Source organism: Glandiceps talaboti, chromosome 1 (genome assembly GCF_964340395.1).
Source record: "Glandiceps talaboti chromosome 1, keGlaTala1.1, whole genome shotgun sequence".
Classification (NCBI taxonomy): domain Eukaryota; kingdom Metazoa; phylum Hemichordata; class Enteropneusta; family Spengelidae; genus Glandiceps; species Glandiceps talaboti.
Genome location: NC_135549.1, coordinates 35600831 through 35616346, shown reverse-complemented (window position 1 = coordinate 35616346; position 15516 = coordinate 35600831). Strand labels below are relative to the sequence as shown.

The 15516-nt window shown below is 37.0% G+C and overlaps 1 protein-coding gene across 5 annotated transcripts in view; it reads right to left on the bottom strand.

The window, feature by feature from the left end:
* LOC144439222 (mitochondrial inner membrane protease subunit 1-like) overlaps nucleotides 1–15516 on the bottom strand; it is a 71015-nt gene that overhangs the window by 24735 nt on the left and 30764 nt on the right. For all 5 annotated transcript variants that reach the window (XM_078128502.1, XM_078128517.1, XM_078128510.1 and 2 more), the window contains one exon: nucleotides 10820–10943. In XM_078128502.1, coding sequence (XP_077984628.1) covers nucleotides 10820–10943 — 124 coding nt within the window. The remainder of the gene's footprint in view (nucleotides 1–10819; nucleotides 10944–15516) is intronic.

Sequence of the window (15516 nt, the reverse complement as noted above, 5' to 3'; positions counted from 1 at the left end):
ATCCCTGCATTTAATTTTAATAGTCTAAATTGTGATTAGGGTACAGCAGGGTTGCAAACCACGATAAGTAAACGATGCATTCCTGGACTCTATGCAGAGCAGATAAACTTAGACCTACGCTACTATACGCACCAACAACTCGGTAAATGATGTGTACTAAACTCTGACTTCTGAGCAAAAAGAAAGAGACAAATACATTTTTGTCTGTGAATAAATTTTATTTCTTTTTAAAAAAATGATTACTTTGGGACAGCAGGGATGATAGCTGTCAGACATTTTCTTCAAAAGTGACATATACAATGTAATGCATGTGTAGAACCAACAACAAAGTATGTCGGTGCCTTCGATCTCCACACATATGAATCATACTGCATTTTGGGTAATGCCGTGCATTGTAGCACAACTGTATTTGACTGTTGCTATGCTATGGGCATGGTAGACATGTTTGCATACATTTTCGAAATTTTTATTCACTTGCCTACCCTTCCCAGTTTTCATCTTCTTTTTAACACAGTTGAACTGACAAGGTTTAGTAGTGGTATAGGCATGGCAAAGTGTCTGTCTGTCGGTCTGTCTGTGTGTGTGTGTATGTGTGTAAACAACTTAAGGGAGTTGCACAGGCTAGGACGTCAGTTAAAATTCTCAATAAAAATATGTAAATTCAATTCAATAAATGTATTTATACACATTTGAATAAGAATTAGCAAGGAGCAAACAGGAAATGTACAGGTAAATCGACCTCAAACTGTGACTGGAATTGACATGTTTGTATTTTGCTGGGGAGTCTGATGCGCCCTCAACGATGACTCTCTGTATCCAAGGCCCACATCACGCAATGGCGGCATTTTGTAGAAGGCTCATATGCCGTCAGCATGAACTAGTATTCAGACGCCTGCTGCCAATTTCACCTCAAAATCTCAGACGGAGGGTGAGTAAATAAATATAACGTTCAACCTTTGATTTAGATGCGTTTCTATGCTATCCATGCGTACATGTGTATCACCGTCATTGACGTCACGTATTGTCGCCAAGTACTAGTACTACGTAGATAGTCGGTGCAATTTTCCCTGATAGTGCACTTCACCTATGCTGAGTAACTTATTGATTTCATGCATGGATGAGAAAGTGGCCTAAACATTATTCTTTTCTTTTTTTGACAGGATCAATCCGAAATGAAATAGACAGGCTAAGACAAGAAGAGGTACAAAAGGTCGACGGGTGCGGACAGTGCATTGAGTAGCTAGCTAGATACTGATGCTGCCCGATACACGAGTAAACGATTCCCAACTTATCTGAATTACTATGTTTTCACAGGGACTTATCATTTCATAAATAAAATATTGTTTTGTGTATTTATAAGATAGTTTTGACTTTTGTTAATAAATCATAGATCATGTATAATACAACCAGACAATTGAGTTGATAAAATATCATTGGATCCCATCCCATGTTGCTTTCTACTCTGTTGCAGTAGAAATGTCATGTTTGTTATTTCATTTTGAATTCCATACATTATTGGTGCAGCATACTTTTTCAACACTACAGTAAACTTACTCGTGATCTCATTCGCTTGCTTGCTTGCTTGCTCAATGACTGGGAGAAGACCAAGAGTGTTATTATAAAATTTACTGAAATTTATTATTGTACATAATTATTCTGGATATGGCTTCTTCTAGTGTTGGTTTTACAAAAAAATAATGTGGACATCTAATAATAACTGATACATGACATGAGTCTGTACGGAAAATCTACTGTAGACATAAATATTTCCATACATTGAAACATTCACAGAAGTACAATTTCTGACTTGCCATACACGCTTTCATTTTGTGGACGATCCACGAGAAAATTCGACACTACTGCCGCAACTGTTGACACATTGCAGGACGATTGAATATTAGAATGACAGGTCTAGTCAAATGAAAGTTGCGTTCTCTCTGTAGTATGTAGGGGTATCTTCGTTGAATGGTTGTGTACCCGCTGTTGCTTCTATTTCTTGTATAAGCCGTCTGTCAGCGTCGCAGTCCCCACACTTGTAGACCGGAGACCGTAGACGCCTAGTCGGCTGGCTGCGCTGTGTGGGTTACTGGGCAATGTCTAACCACGAGGCCTCAATCTAACCTAGTCGCCGTAACTCTGTCTTGCGACTCCATGTACTCTTCCCTGGCCTTTATACCAGCGTCTGACAAGGCATTGTAACGAAGCTTGGCCTTTCTTTTTCCTATTTTTGGTTTCGGCATCTTCAAATTAGCCGTATTTCAGGCGATATGCGGCGATGGCTGATCAGCTGAGCAACCGAGGCTTCACACAGAGCATAGCTAGCTAGAGCGTTGCGCAACGCATGGTTTGTTGTTGTCTCCCTAGCTTTGTAATAATAAGTAAGCTTTACGGTACGACACGTATTACTTGTATAGAGCGTCTCTACAGTAGTCTAAAGGTGGATATGAACCATATGACGATTACCATACATACTAGAGGGTCCAAAGAAACTAATTCACAGCTATGCTTTCAACTAGCGCTCCTACATACGGCGCGGAGGGTTCGTGAAATGCTGAAAAAACAGCATTTCTTCTGTTTTTCACTGTTTTGAGCTCATTTTCTTAATCATTTAATTTGCTTATTATACAAGCTAGGGAATCCGGGTTTCCATTATCGGATAAATTAGGTCAAGGACAACAAACGTATGGTTGGAATTTTCCCAACAGTTGAACGGCCAGGGAACACTGCTTCAGTGTAAATGGGATACATGCTTACAAAAATTTCAATTTTGACAGATAATAGCAACCAAATGGAATTAAATTTCAGCAAAGTTGTACCATACGAATTTGACATTTGTATTTATGATGACAGCGGTGAAAAAAAAACGAAAAAACAACAACAATTGCCTTATAAAAATTGAAAAATATGAAAAATATGACATATTAATATACACACGTATCAAATTTCATCATAACATAAACAAACAATATTTTAATGTTTTTGCTGATATGTTGAATATATAAAGAACAAACTGTGAACATATGGAGTCAATACCTTCATTTTTAACAAAGTTATGACATTTTTACTAAGTAAAGAATGGGGATGAAAAATAGCCTGTGCAACAACCTTAAAGTCAAAACTGCTAGACTAATATTTGGTGGGTATATTATAACCTTGGGTGTATAGTTGGGAAATTATTCAAATCACATATGTGTGATTCAGGTCAAAGAATGTGGTTTTTGGTCAAGAAACTTAACCTCCAAAACTATTGGGCAGATCAGTCTGAAATTTGGTGGGAATTTTCTTAGGAATTTGTAAATTAAGATTTGTTCATGACATGATGATTCCATCAGTAATATGCAAATTTGGGCTAAACATGTGTCTTTTGGTCAAAAATCTTTAATTCCAAAACCACACAGCAGATTAGGCTGAAATTTAATGAGGATGCATCTGGGGTAGATGAAGAAATATTAAGCATATAATGCTCTAATCAGAGATATGATAGGTGTAAAAATGTGAATTTTGGTCAGAACCTTTTATCACAAAAAGTATTTGGTCAGTGTTATTCTACAGATTTTCTTCAAAACATTTTGACACAATTGGCCGTAGCAACCATGACCATGCCCTTAGTAACAACCAAATGGCAGGATATTTTGGTAAAATAAATATACTTTGCAATGTACTCCAAACCGAAGTCTTGGAAAGGTCCAGATTTACATATACAAGTACTCAAAGAGCTGTGGTTTTCAAAGTCGCTATGGCTGCAATGAATTGTATGCTCCCCGGGGAGTTGAGGAAGACTAAAAAAAATAAAAATGGCCGTTGTGCAGTTCTGATCCGAGCCAGGGGTAATAATTGTAAAGTGCTTTGAGTATGGCATGGGAAAGTGCTATATAAGAACCCAACATATTATTATTATTATCATTATTATTACAAGTGAAGGGGTTTAAATAGTATATAATAATAAAGCATTGTGTGAGAGACAATTTAGAGGAATGGTGCCTTTTGGTCCTATTGTCAATAAAATGTATCCGTTTGAGCATATATTTGCTATGCCGGCTCATATTTGCTATGCTGATTGACGTTTGAGGGCGCCCCTTCACCCCCCCCCCCCCATATTTGTCTGAACAGTTGGCATCACGACCGAGCAAGGTTATAGACAAATACATTGTTCTGTAATGATTTATAAAGTTGCTGATGACATTCCCTGAAAACAATATTTGCAATGCGCCTCACAATATTTGTAATATTATTCCGAAATCACTGCTGTTTTCAAATCATCGTAGACTTTCACAACATACTGTTACAAATATTCAATGAAGTGTTTTGTAGTAGTATTTCTACTATGCAGCAGTACATTGACAGGTACAAAATTTTGATTATACAGTGTTGCAAAGTTTACTGAAAAGGTAATCGATTTTTTCCGACCCCCTGCAGGTGCTCTTACCTGTGCGAGTGTTATAAAATTTGGGCCAGGTTTTTGAGCTATTGCCGTGCTTATTTTATTGTGGAGTCAAATGATGTATCCATTCGTGGCAAATTTTGGCCTCAGATGTCTGTTTGCTATGAAGACAGGTGTACTTGATATTTAAGGACCATTTACAAAAATAAGAGTTACCAACGTTAGATTTGTTTACGAATTATGTCACTGTACCCATCAATGTCGCTCATCAGATTTCACACTAAATGTATTGCTTCCCATCAGAAAATTTAACTGAAAGTAAGGGAATTTATGACCGTAACATATTCAGTCATAAAATAATCAGGTTTCTGGCAATTTCCATGACTTGTTTAGAAAGATTGCAGTTCAATAATATTTGGAAGCAACAGCATAAAGTTAGTACTAAATATTACGTGATCACAATCAATCCCAGTCAACCAGATGCACATGTGGTATGTTTGTGCCTCCTGTATGGTGTACGGACGGACTACTAGTCTGTCAGTGTCACATTTGCTTCTTATCGTCAATGTGTTGTAAGAATTTGAAAATAGTCTGTGTCTGATCAACAGAATTTCTCTTCCACTAAAGTTTAGACAACATTTACTTGTACTCACTCATGTAAACATTGTTGATCATGCTTGAGATGTCACACTGACCTCGTTTCCTTCGACGTCCTTATGAAAATTTCACGTTTGCTCGCGATATAGACATCGTTAAAGTTCAGTGGAATCAGTGTGAATTAGACAACCGTTTATCAAAGGTGACCAGTGCTTATTATTCATAGAAATACTCCTCAAATTGATGTCATAAATATCCCACACCTGTCACCAGCACAATGTGCTGGTAACATACGTCGATCAGCAGACACTCCGAAAAAACACTGCATAACATTCGCCTATGAAATGTCGAAAAAAATATTTGCAATGTCCCTTGCTGTTTTAACTCATCCATAATTTTAGCAACTAAGTTTAATGTAAATTAATGATGACTATTCCTCATCGTCGGCAAAGTCATGTAAACAATACATTTGTAAGCTGGTGAGTTTGTTTCTATCGTTGTCTATCTCACTTGTAATATTGTATGTGATGTGTGTACCGCGGTACCGCATCCACACATACGACGATGTAACGCACATTGCTACATTGTATTCAATTCTAGTGACGTCATTCACCTCGCGACAGACGCCATTTCTCACACTCGACACTTCGCAAGCCTTATTGAGAATTTCTGGATAATTTATAAGTATTCCTGTAACAATGAATGCTACCGTGATGTCACTTGTCTCTGATGACATGAATGATATCGGTGTCTGTTATCGTCTGAATTTGGGACCCAGATATACGTACATACGCATGTAAACACATCGAGTTGTCACAATACTACACTACAGTGTCAGCTGGAGCAGCAGACGATCTTTGAAACTGTCGGATTTTGAATTTCTATCCATAAACAAACGATATACAGTATCGAGTCGCATATGTCAACTTGTACTCAAATGTATGTGTACACATTTGGAAATTTTGTGATGAAAGACTGAACCAAGTTGTGTAGATCGAATTCCCAAGGACTGCTGGTATTTAGGTATTTACAATTTATTTTGGTGATTTTTAGAGTTTTACTTTTAGAATTGCATAGGTTTAATACAGATAATTTCAAAAATCATGAAACCTTGTTACAACAGATATCACCAACCCATACATTCCAACAGCAATGATGTTTTTTCCCTAAATTTGAAATTTTTAAAGTGTTTTATGTCTAATTTTTCAAAAAATCACATAATATGGTTATTTTGGTTACCATGGCAACTGATGTTCATTAAATGACAACTTTTTTTGAATTCAGCATGACAAACTACCCTTGGTAGTAGGGTCAATGTGCAAATAAAAAGATATTTATCAGATTTATAACGTTATTTGTGAGATGTATGTGTATGTAATGAAAACATAATTTTCACGTCTACCTTATGTTTCCATGGAAACAGCCATCCAATTTTATACAATTTATGTTACACCAGGTAGCACTAACTCATACATGTCTAATACAAGGACATTTTTTCACTGTATTATCTTTTTTTTTCAATATTTTATGTCAAATTTTGGAAAAATGATTAACATATTATGGTGATTTTGGTTACCATGGCAACATATGTTCATAAAATGACCCCTTTTTTGAACTCAGCATACAAAACTACCCCAGGTAGGGTGGTTAATATTAGAATAAACCCGATTATTACAATTATTATTATATACTTATTTTATAATTATTATTATTACAAGTGGAGGGGTTTAAATAGTACATAATAATGAAAAATGTTGGGAGAACTTTAGAGGAATATCACTTATGGTTGGTGTGTATACGTAGGAGGTGTAAAGGTTGACGTTTTACACCCATAACTAATTGTTCAACATTTCCCATTCAAGCTTCAAGTCGTAACAATTGGGAGCTTGGTACTTGCCATGTTATGAATAAAAGTATGACAATATTATTTTATTTATGACTAAATTGGCACTAGCACTGCGGCCCAGCGAAGATCTCAATTGTCCAGTATTCCCCGAAGCATTTAGGCACTAATATTTGATTGACAGCTATGGTAGCGGTAGCGATGACTCAGATTTTCACAACTCCCCTTTGGATTTTTCAGACAGATTGGTGTGCATTTGAAAAAGTTGAACATGAGCTGAGCGAAGTTTAGTTGTCATAAAATAATTTCTGATATGAGCGCAGTAGTACTGTACTGACTGTGGTGAGTGTCCGTGGAACACATATGACCTGTTGATAGCATTACATGTATTTGCTGACGGGTATTAAACTACAAGCGACCTATCGGTCAGAGTAGCTACTAGTCTTTACTCGTTACGACGCGTAATTACGATGCTTTTGATTTCGATGTCGTCCCTTATCCATCATGATCATGTCATATATTCAACTGAAGTTTATGTACTACGTGTGCATATATATATGTATATATGATTTACACTGCCAAGAAAGGAAAGTTGAACTTTGTTCATAGCAAAAGGTATGTAGAGCTGATGACTTTGTTAACGTACATGGTTGTAATGTCAGCACAACTCAAAAGGACAAGAATATGTCAAGATGGGGTACGTTTGTACTAGGTGTATGTCAGATGTATTTCTTTACTAAAACATGGCATTTGTAATGTAAGCATATTTTATGTTTCCATGGAAGCCACTCTCCAATTTTAGATAATCTGTCTTACAATGGAACACTGGTCTAAGACGCCATGTGCAACGTTTGATGTTCGTTCAAACTTTACAATCTTGCTGTGTTGAACTCAGGAGCCGGTCGGAAATAAAAACAGGATTTTTTCTGATGTCGGAGCTGCAAATTAGGGTCGGTCGGGAGATGAGAAACAGAAAAATAAAAATGGCCACCCTAAATATAATAAAAGTAATTTCAAAATTGCATGTCAGGAAAATAGAAAAGTGAAAGGGTTTATAATGACAATAAAAAAATAGAAGGATGAAGTTTATACGTCCCTGGTCGAACCTTGTCGTAGCATATAAATTTAGAGCCATATTTACACGTAGACAAACCCTGTCTCGTGTCTTCTACCTACAGCACACTACTTTCTAAATATAACATGTCACTGAAATGAACCAAATGGAACATTCTAATTCCTGATTATTGTATTCTAATCGAAAGTGATCTGATATTTTCGTACTCGCGAACTTACAGAAATCGGATGAGAAAGGGCTTCACGAGAAGACAACACATGAGGCAATGTAATAACGTGGGCGAGTTCACTGATCATGGATGGGTTGTCTCGGAAATATCCTTTTTTATGTGTACATGAATGTACTCCAAAATGTATGGTTTTCAAAGTTGCTGCATCTCTTTGATTTGTTTCTTTTGAGAAAAATACGGCAGTCTGGTTTTCAATGGTCACGTCAGTATCGAACGAACGCTAGGTCCCCCTTTGATCTAGATGTATCATGTGTCGTCACAGTACAATATACTAAGATTAATACTCACAGTGTTACAGCGAAGTGGCTAGCTAGATGTATGTAATTTTCCAGGTAGACACAACAATGGCAAGACAAACAATCCGGACTACGCATGCATTACAAATTATTTGCAATGCCCTTTTCTGTTTTTAAGTCAACTTCGTGTAAATTTTAGCAACTTGTAAATTACTGATTATTCCTAGTCATTTGGCAAAGTCATGTAAACAATAAAGTAGTGACCTGGTTGCTTTCACTGCCTATTTTGCTTGTGTATATCATATGTGTATGGCACACGTGTACCGTTGCATACACACATAAATGCAGTGCACATGACATGCGTGATTCTCGTGATAACTATAGCTACATTGTAATACATTCTAGTGACGTCAGTCAACTTGCACGAGCAAAATATAACAGTCGCCATCTTTATAACACTGCACTTGTCAGCAAGCTTCACGACTGAGAAATTCTGGATAATAATATTGATATTCCTGTAACAATCGATGTAGTGATACTGTGATCGATCCCAACTATATTGTGTCCTTATCGTTTGAATTTGGCATGTGTCACTGGGACCCTGAAATATGTACGTACACATATGCACATTGTGCAGGGCTCGAAATTCGCGGTAGTCCCGCGTCCACAGACTACCAATGTTTGTCTCTGGGCTACCAAATTATGTGAGTGGTAGCCCAATTGGGCTACTAAGTTTTGAATGAAACTGTGACAGCCTGACTCCGACACCTTCCCGGGCCGGGGGCCTCTGAGGTCGCAGTCCTGTGGGACGTGTTCTCGCCAAAATTGGCGTCAAAATCAGTGCGTCTTTTCCAAATTTACATCCACACTACATGTATATCAAATGTACATGAAATACATGTACACTGTACACGTCATTCTTCGTATACAGAGGTTGTACTTCCAAAATGTCACAACAAAACATTTATATGCAACAATATTCTATATACGGCCCCTCTTTATGACACGTCCCCAGAGACACATACATGCAAAAAATTGCGTCCCCAATGTCAAATACGGCGTGAAATACACACAAAAATAACGTGTTAACGTGACCTCTCAAGTTATTCAATCAATCATCGAATTCAATACATCATCCCTGATCATATAGTTACATATATACACAAACACCATTAATTTAGGAATGTATGCATATGGGCTACCAGTCATGTCAACTTTTACTCAAATGTGTGTGTACACTTACTTTGAAGATTTTGTAATAAAAGACTGAACCAAGCTGCGTAAATGGAATTGTCAAGGACTGCTGGTATTTAGGTATTTACAATTTATTCTGGTGATTTTAGAGTTTTAGAATTGCATAGGTTTGATACAGATAATTTCACAACTCATGAAACCTTGTTACAACATATATCACCAACCCATACATTCAAACAGCAATGATGTTTTTTCCTAAATTTGAAATTTTTAAAGTGTTTTATGTCTAATTTTTCAAAAAAAATCACATAATATGGTTATTTTGGTTACCATTGCAACTGATGTTCATTAAATGACCACTTTTTTTGAATTCAGCATGACAAACTACCCTTGGCAACGGGGTCAATGTGCAAATAAAAAGATATTTATCAGATTTATAATGTTATCTGTGAGATGTATGTGTATGTAATGAAAACATAATTTTCACGTCTACCTTATGTTTCCATGGAAACAGGCATCAAATTTTATACAGTTTATGTTACACCAGGTAGCACTAACTCATACATGTCTCAATACAAGGACATTTTTTCACTGTATTATCTTTTTTTTCAATGTTTTATGTCAAATTTTGGAAAAATGATTAACATATTATGGTGATTTTGGTTACCATGGCAACAGATGTTCATAAAATGACCCCCTTTTTTGAACTCAGCATACAAAACTACCCCAGGTAGGGTGGTTAATATTCGAATAAACCCGATTATTATAATTTTTATTATTATTATGTACTACTATTATTATAATTATTATATTTAGCTTCTTTTAGAAAAAATACGGAAGTCAGATTTTCCATTACATCAGTATCGAATGCTACATTCCCCTTTAGAATGTTCCCCTTATTCAGATGTATCATGTGTCGCAGGTGGTCACAGTACATTCTATGACCTTTCTGAATCTTAGCGAAGGTAGATCACAAATTCGTCGTACCAGAAAGTTTTGTCGGATAACTATCCTCTTGAAAACTTTGTACTTGCTTTTCTGTGTTCACATTTATAGTGTTTCGTTGTTTTACGTTGATATAGATGTACGAACCCTGAGCGTACAAACCCTGTAATAGGCAAGCATGTAAATATTCAAAGGCAAATATGGCTAGCAACAAGACCACACGCATAGCTACAGCAAAATACAGTTGTACTACAATGCCATTGGCACTATTTTTAACAATCTAATGAATGAATAAAAACTTCTTGCAAAGACAACTTACAAGTTCATAATTCCTAAAGACTGAGGATGGATTGGCACAGACTTCTTCCCCTTCCATAGCTATCACTCTCTTACACACATATTCTCTGGGATTAGTTGGAGATTTTGTGATGACAATATCACCTCTGTGAAAAACAGGCAAAAGAAAACATATTAGGTTGACTTGTATTCTGTATTTTATACATCTTCTTTAACCATATTTTCCATAAATCTTATCTTGGTTGTACAGTTTATTGTTTCCTTGACATCCGTAGTCATTTAAGTGTTTAAAGTACAGCATTCAACATAAACCACAGTTGAGTCCCACTGTAACAGTACCAAACTAGACACAAACATGTAGCCAGTTTAAAGTACAGCATTCAACATAAACCACGGTTGAGTCCCACTGTAACAGTACCGAACTAGACACAAACATGTAGCCAGTTTAAAGTACAGCATTCAACATAAACCACAGTTGAGTCCCACTGTAACAGTACCAAACTAGGCACAAACATGTAGCCAGTTCATTTCATGTCATTGTAGCCAGGGAAGCAATCCTTGAAGATTGAGGATGAGCCCAATACATAAATTGTGCACTACAGCTTACAAACAAAATAGATAAAGATTGTCATAAGGGTTTATTAATGTTGGGATACTGGACTAAGTTTAATGGTACCAGAGGTTACATAAAAGTTTCCCACATTAAAAGCTACAGAGTTCCTTTGATGCCTGTACCTTTGCAAAATGGAAAATTGTCAGTGCATGAAATACACCAGATTCCTCTCAAGAACAATCTCTATCAGATGTAAACTGACTGCCTTCTTATGTAAGCAATAATGTACGCCCTCCCAGCCCATAATGGACGAAAGCAAACTTTGAACGACATAATGGCCGAGGCGACAGCCGAGCCCATTATGGAGTGCAAAGTTAGTCTATCAGCTAGCCCTCGGATGTTCTTCTGATAAAATACGACACACAGCCGAACAACGCTATCGAGGATGGAACATCCGAGGTCTAGCGAATGTCATCAGGATATAGATAACTGCTAATCAGAGAACAGTATTAGCAACAAGCACAAACAGTGGACAATAGCTAAATTTTCATGCATATTGATATTAAGGAGGGGCTTGTAAAAATAACCACCAATGCGTTAACTAAAATGTGTGAATGACAACGTCTACACACTCATCAAACACAATTACCATAAACTGATAAGACATAGCAATGACATAAATGTGTTTGTCAACACCTGCATGCAGAGATTGAATATATTAAAGTATATATATGCATATATGGCCCAACCCACCGCTTATCGTAATCTCAATGGAATGTCCAGTCTGAAAATGACATTCGCTAGACTGTTCGGGCAAGCCCTCACATGCGAACTTCGTTTGCTTATAGTTATAGCATCGAAAGAAAGCCCTAACGTCTAGCAGCAAGACTAGTTCAAAGTTTGCTTGAGTCCATTATGGACTGGGAGGGCGTGCATTATTGTTATTATTTTATAGTTTTGCCAATTCCAGTGAATTTGTAGACCAAGAAACGCAAAACAACGTATAATATACACAGCACTGAACATCGTCTGCCATGTTCGGCCCGGAAGCTGAATACTAATCATAGCGACACACGTACGTACACGCACACACACATATACACTTCAATGAACTGCTGTGAACACAAATTTGTTTCATGAATGCGTTGTATTTTTAAAAAGTGGAAATGACAATCATAAGTAACAACATACATTTCGAAAAAATACCGAGTCGTATGAAGAAACAGAACAAATAAGCTTGTATTGTTATGCTCGTTCCGGGGCCGCGATGCCCAATAACGGAGTACATTATCAGTAATAATGTGCAGCGATGACGTCACAAAATTCACTGGAATTGGTAATGCTATAATATAATGGGTAATATACTAATAAGGCAAACGTTATGATTGCTGTTCTTACACTCACTCACTCACCCACCCACCAGTACACCATACACTCACACACACATCCACCAGCTAGTACACCACACACTCACACACACATCCACCAGTACACCACACACTCACTCATCACCCACCCACCAGTACACCACACACTCACTCACCCACACATCCACCAGTACACCACACTCACACACATCCACCAGTACACCACACACTCACCCACACATCCACCAGTACACCACACACTCACACACACATTTGCCAGTACACCACACACTCACCCACACATCCACCAGTACACCACACTCACACACACATCCACCAGTACACCACACACACATCCACCAGTACTCCACACTCACACACACATCCACCAGTACACCACACACACATCCACCAGTACTCCACACTTACACACACATCCACCAGTACACCACACACTCACACACACATCCACCAGTACACCACACACTCACACCCGCCAGTCCACACACACAACTGCCAGTACACCACACACACATCCACCAGTACACCACACACTCACACACACATCCACCAGTACACCACACACACAACCACATAACTATAGAAGTACATTTATCTGATAATTCATGTCTATATGTACCTAGGCATAACATCTTACTCGTTTGCTGCTCCGTTTAACTGTTTTGTACATAACTTCATTGTTTCATTTTATAATGTATTTACAAAATGTATTTGCGATATTGATTTAAATTCATTTGTGCGTACGTGTCAATCTACACGCTTAGGAAGTTCATTTGTTTTGCTGTTCATTTATCACAGATGTTATGTATTACAACACAGATGTTGAGAAAAGCTCAAGGAATGAATGACATGTTTCTACCTTATAATCGAAGTGTGCTTGCCAGTTATGAGAACACTCTTCTTATCAAGCATGGCGACTAATTACCATTGTAAGAAAGATTTAAAAATTGTTTCTTTGAACGTTAGAGGTATTAACAACTTTAAAAAACGTAGAGGTATTTTCACCTGGTGTAGAAAAGTCAAGGCTGATATAATTCTGTTACAAGAGACCCATAGTACTGAACAATTTGAGTTACAGTGGCAGCATGAATGGGGTGGGAAGATTTTGTTCTCGCATGGTACAAACAACAGTATTAAAGGGGTTGCAATTATTTTCAGGAATGGAAGCGATATTGAAGTAACTGACACTTTTAGAGATAATGAAGGGAGAACACTGATTATTAATTTTCTCAAAGACGAACTGAGTTTCACGTTAGTCAACGTCTATTCTCCCAATTATGAAAAAAATCAAATTGAATTTTATAAGGACCTCAAAATTTGATGGTCGACAATTATTTTGAAACCAGTGAGAGAATCCTCATTGGCGGTGATTTCAACTGTATTTTGAACGACAAGCTTGATAAGAAGGGTGGTCATCAAAACATTAAGGTTGCTGTAATTGAGAAAATCTCTGACGTTATTGATACTCTTGACTTAATTGATATATGGAGATATCTACATCCTGAAACACTTAGATTCACCTGGCGTCAGCCAAACCCACTTATTCAGTGCAGACTAGATTATTTTCTTGTTAGTAACAGTTTACTGGAATATGTTACCCAGGCTACCATAATTCCTAGTATCCTGACAGACCACTCTGCTATAGTCTTAGATATTCAAATACAGAAAGATCCCATTCGTGGCCGAGGCCATTGGAAATTTAACAATTCATATCTTAAGGACGGAAAGTATGTTGAAATTATGAATGAGCTCTTGAGCTTTTGGTCAAGAGACGACTCTATTAATGACCCACAGGTAAAGTGGGAATGGATTAAATACAAAGTCCGAGATGAAACTATAAAGTATGCCAAAAAGAAATGTTCCCATAGAAAAGATAAATTCAGAGAGTTGTCTGAGAGGCTTAACTCACTAGAAAAATCTCTGGCAAATAAACCGTCTGATGTTTTATTGAACGACATTAATTTAGTCAAGCATGAGATGGAAGATTACACTCTAAAATGGTTGATGGAATAATTGTGCGTTCAAGGACTCGGTGGGCAGAAAAGGGGGAAAAAAGTAATACATATTTCTTAGGCTTAGAAAAGAGAAATTATCGTAAAAAACAATGCAAGAAATTAATTTTAGACAACGGTACAGAACTTGTGGACAGTGATTCTATTTTAAAGACACAATGTGAATATTACAACAACCTGTATAAATCTAAGACTATAGCAGATGTGTCTGACAGTGATATTCTTTCGTACTGTAATGACATTCCAAAGCTTGTTGAAGCGGATTCAAAACATTGTGAAGGCAATCTTTCATTGGGTGAATGTTTTAATGCACTTAGTAAAATGTCAAAGAATAGAAGCCCTGGTAATGATGGTCTAACTTGTGAATGGTATTTGCAATTTTGGGGCAAAATTGGCTCTATCTTAGTTCATGTATTAAATATAGGTTTACATAGAGGGAAAATGTCAACCTCTCAAAGACAAGCTGTTATTACCTTGATTGAGAAAGAGGGTAAAGACAGGTGTAATTTAAAGAATTGGAGGCCAATTTCTTTGTTAAATGTAGACTATAAAGTTGCATCAAAAGCCCTAGCTACGCGTATTGACAGAGTCATTGGGAAATTGATTCATACAGATCAAAACGGTTTTGTCAAAGGTAGATATATAGGGGAATCAGTCCGCACAATACAAGACATTATGGATTATACCAAAAATAAGAATATTCCTGGTTTTTTACTTTTCTTAGACTTTGAAAAAGCATTTGATTCATTGGAATGGAATTTTATAT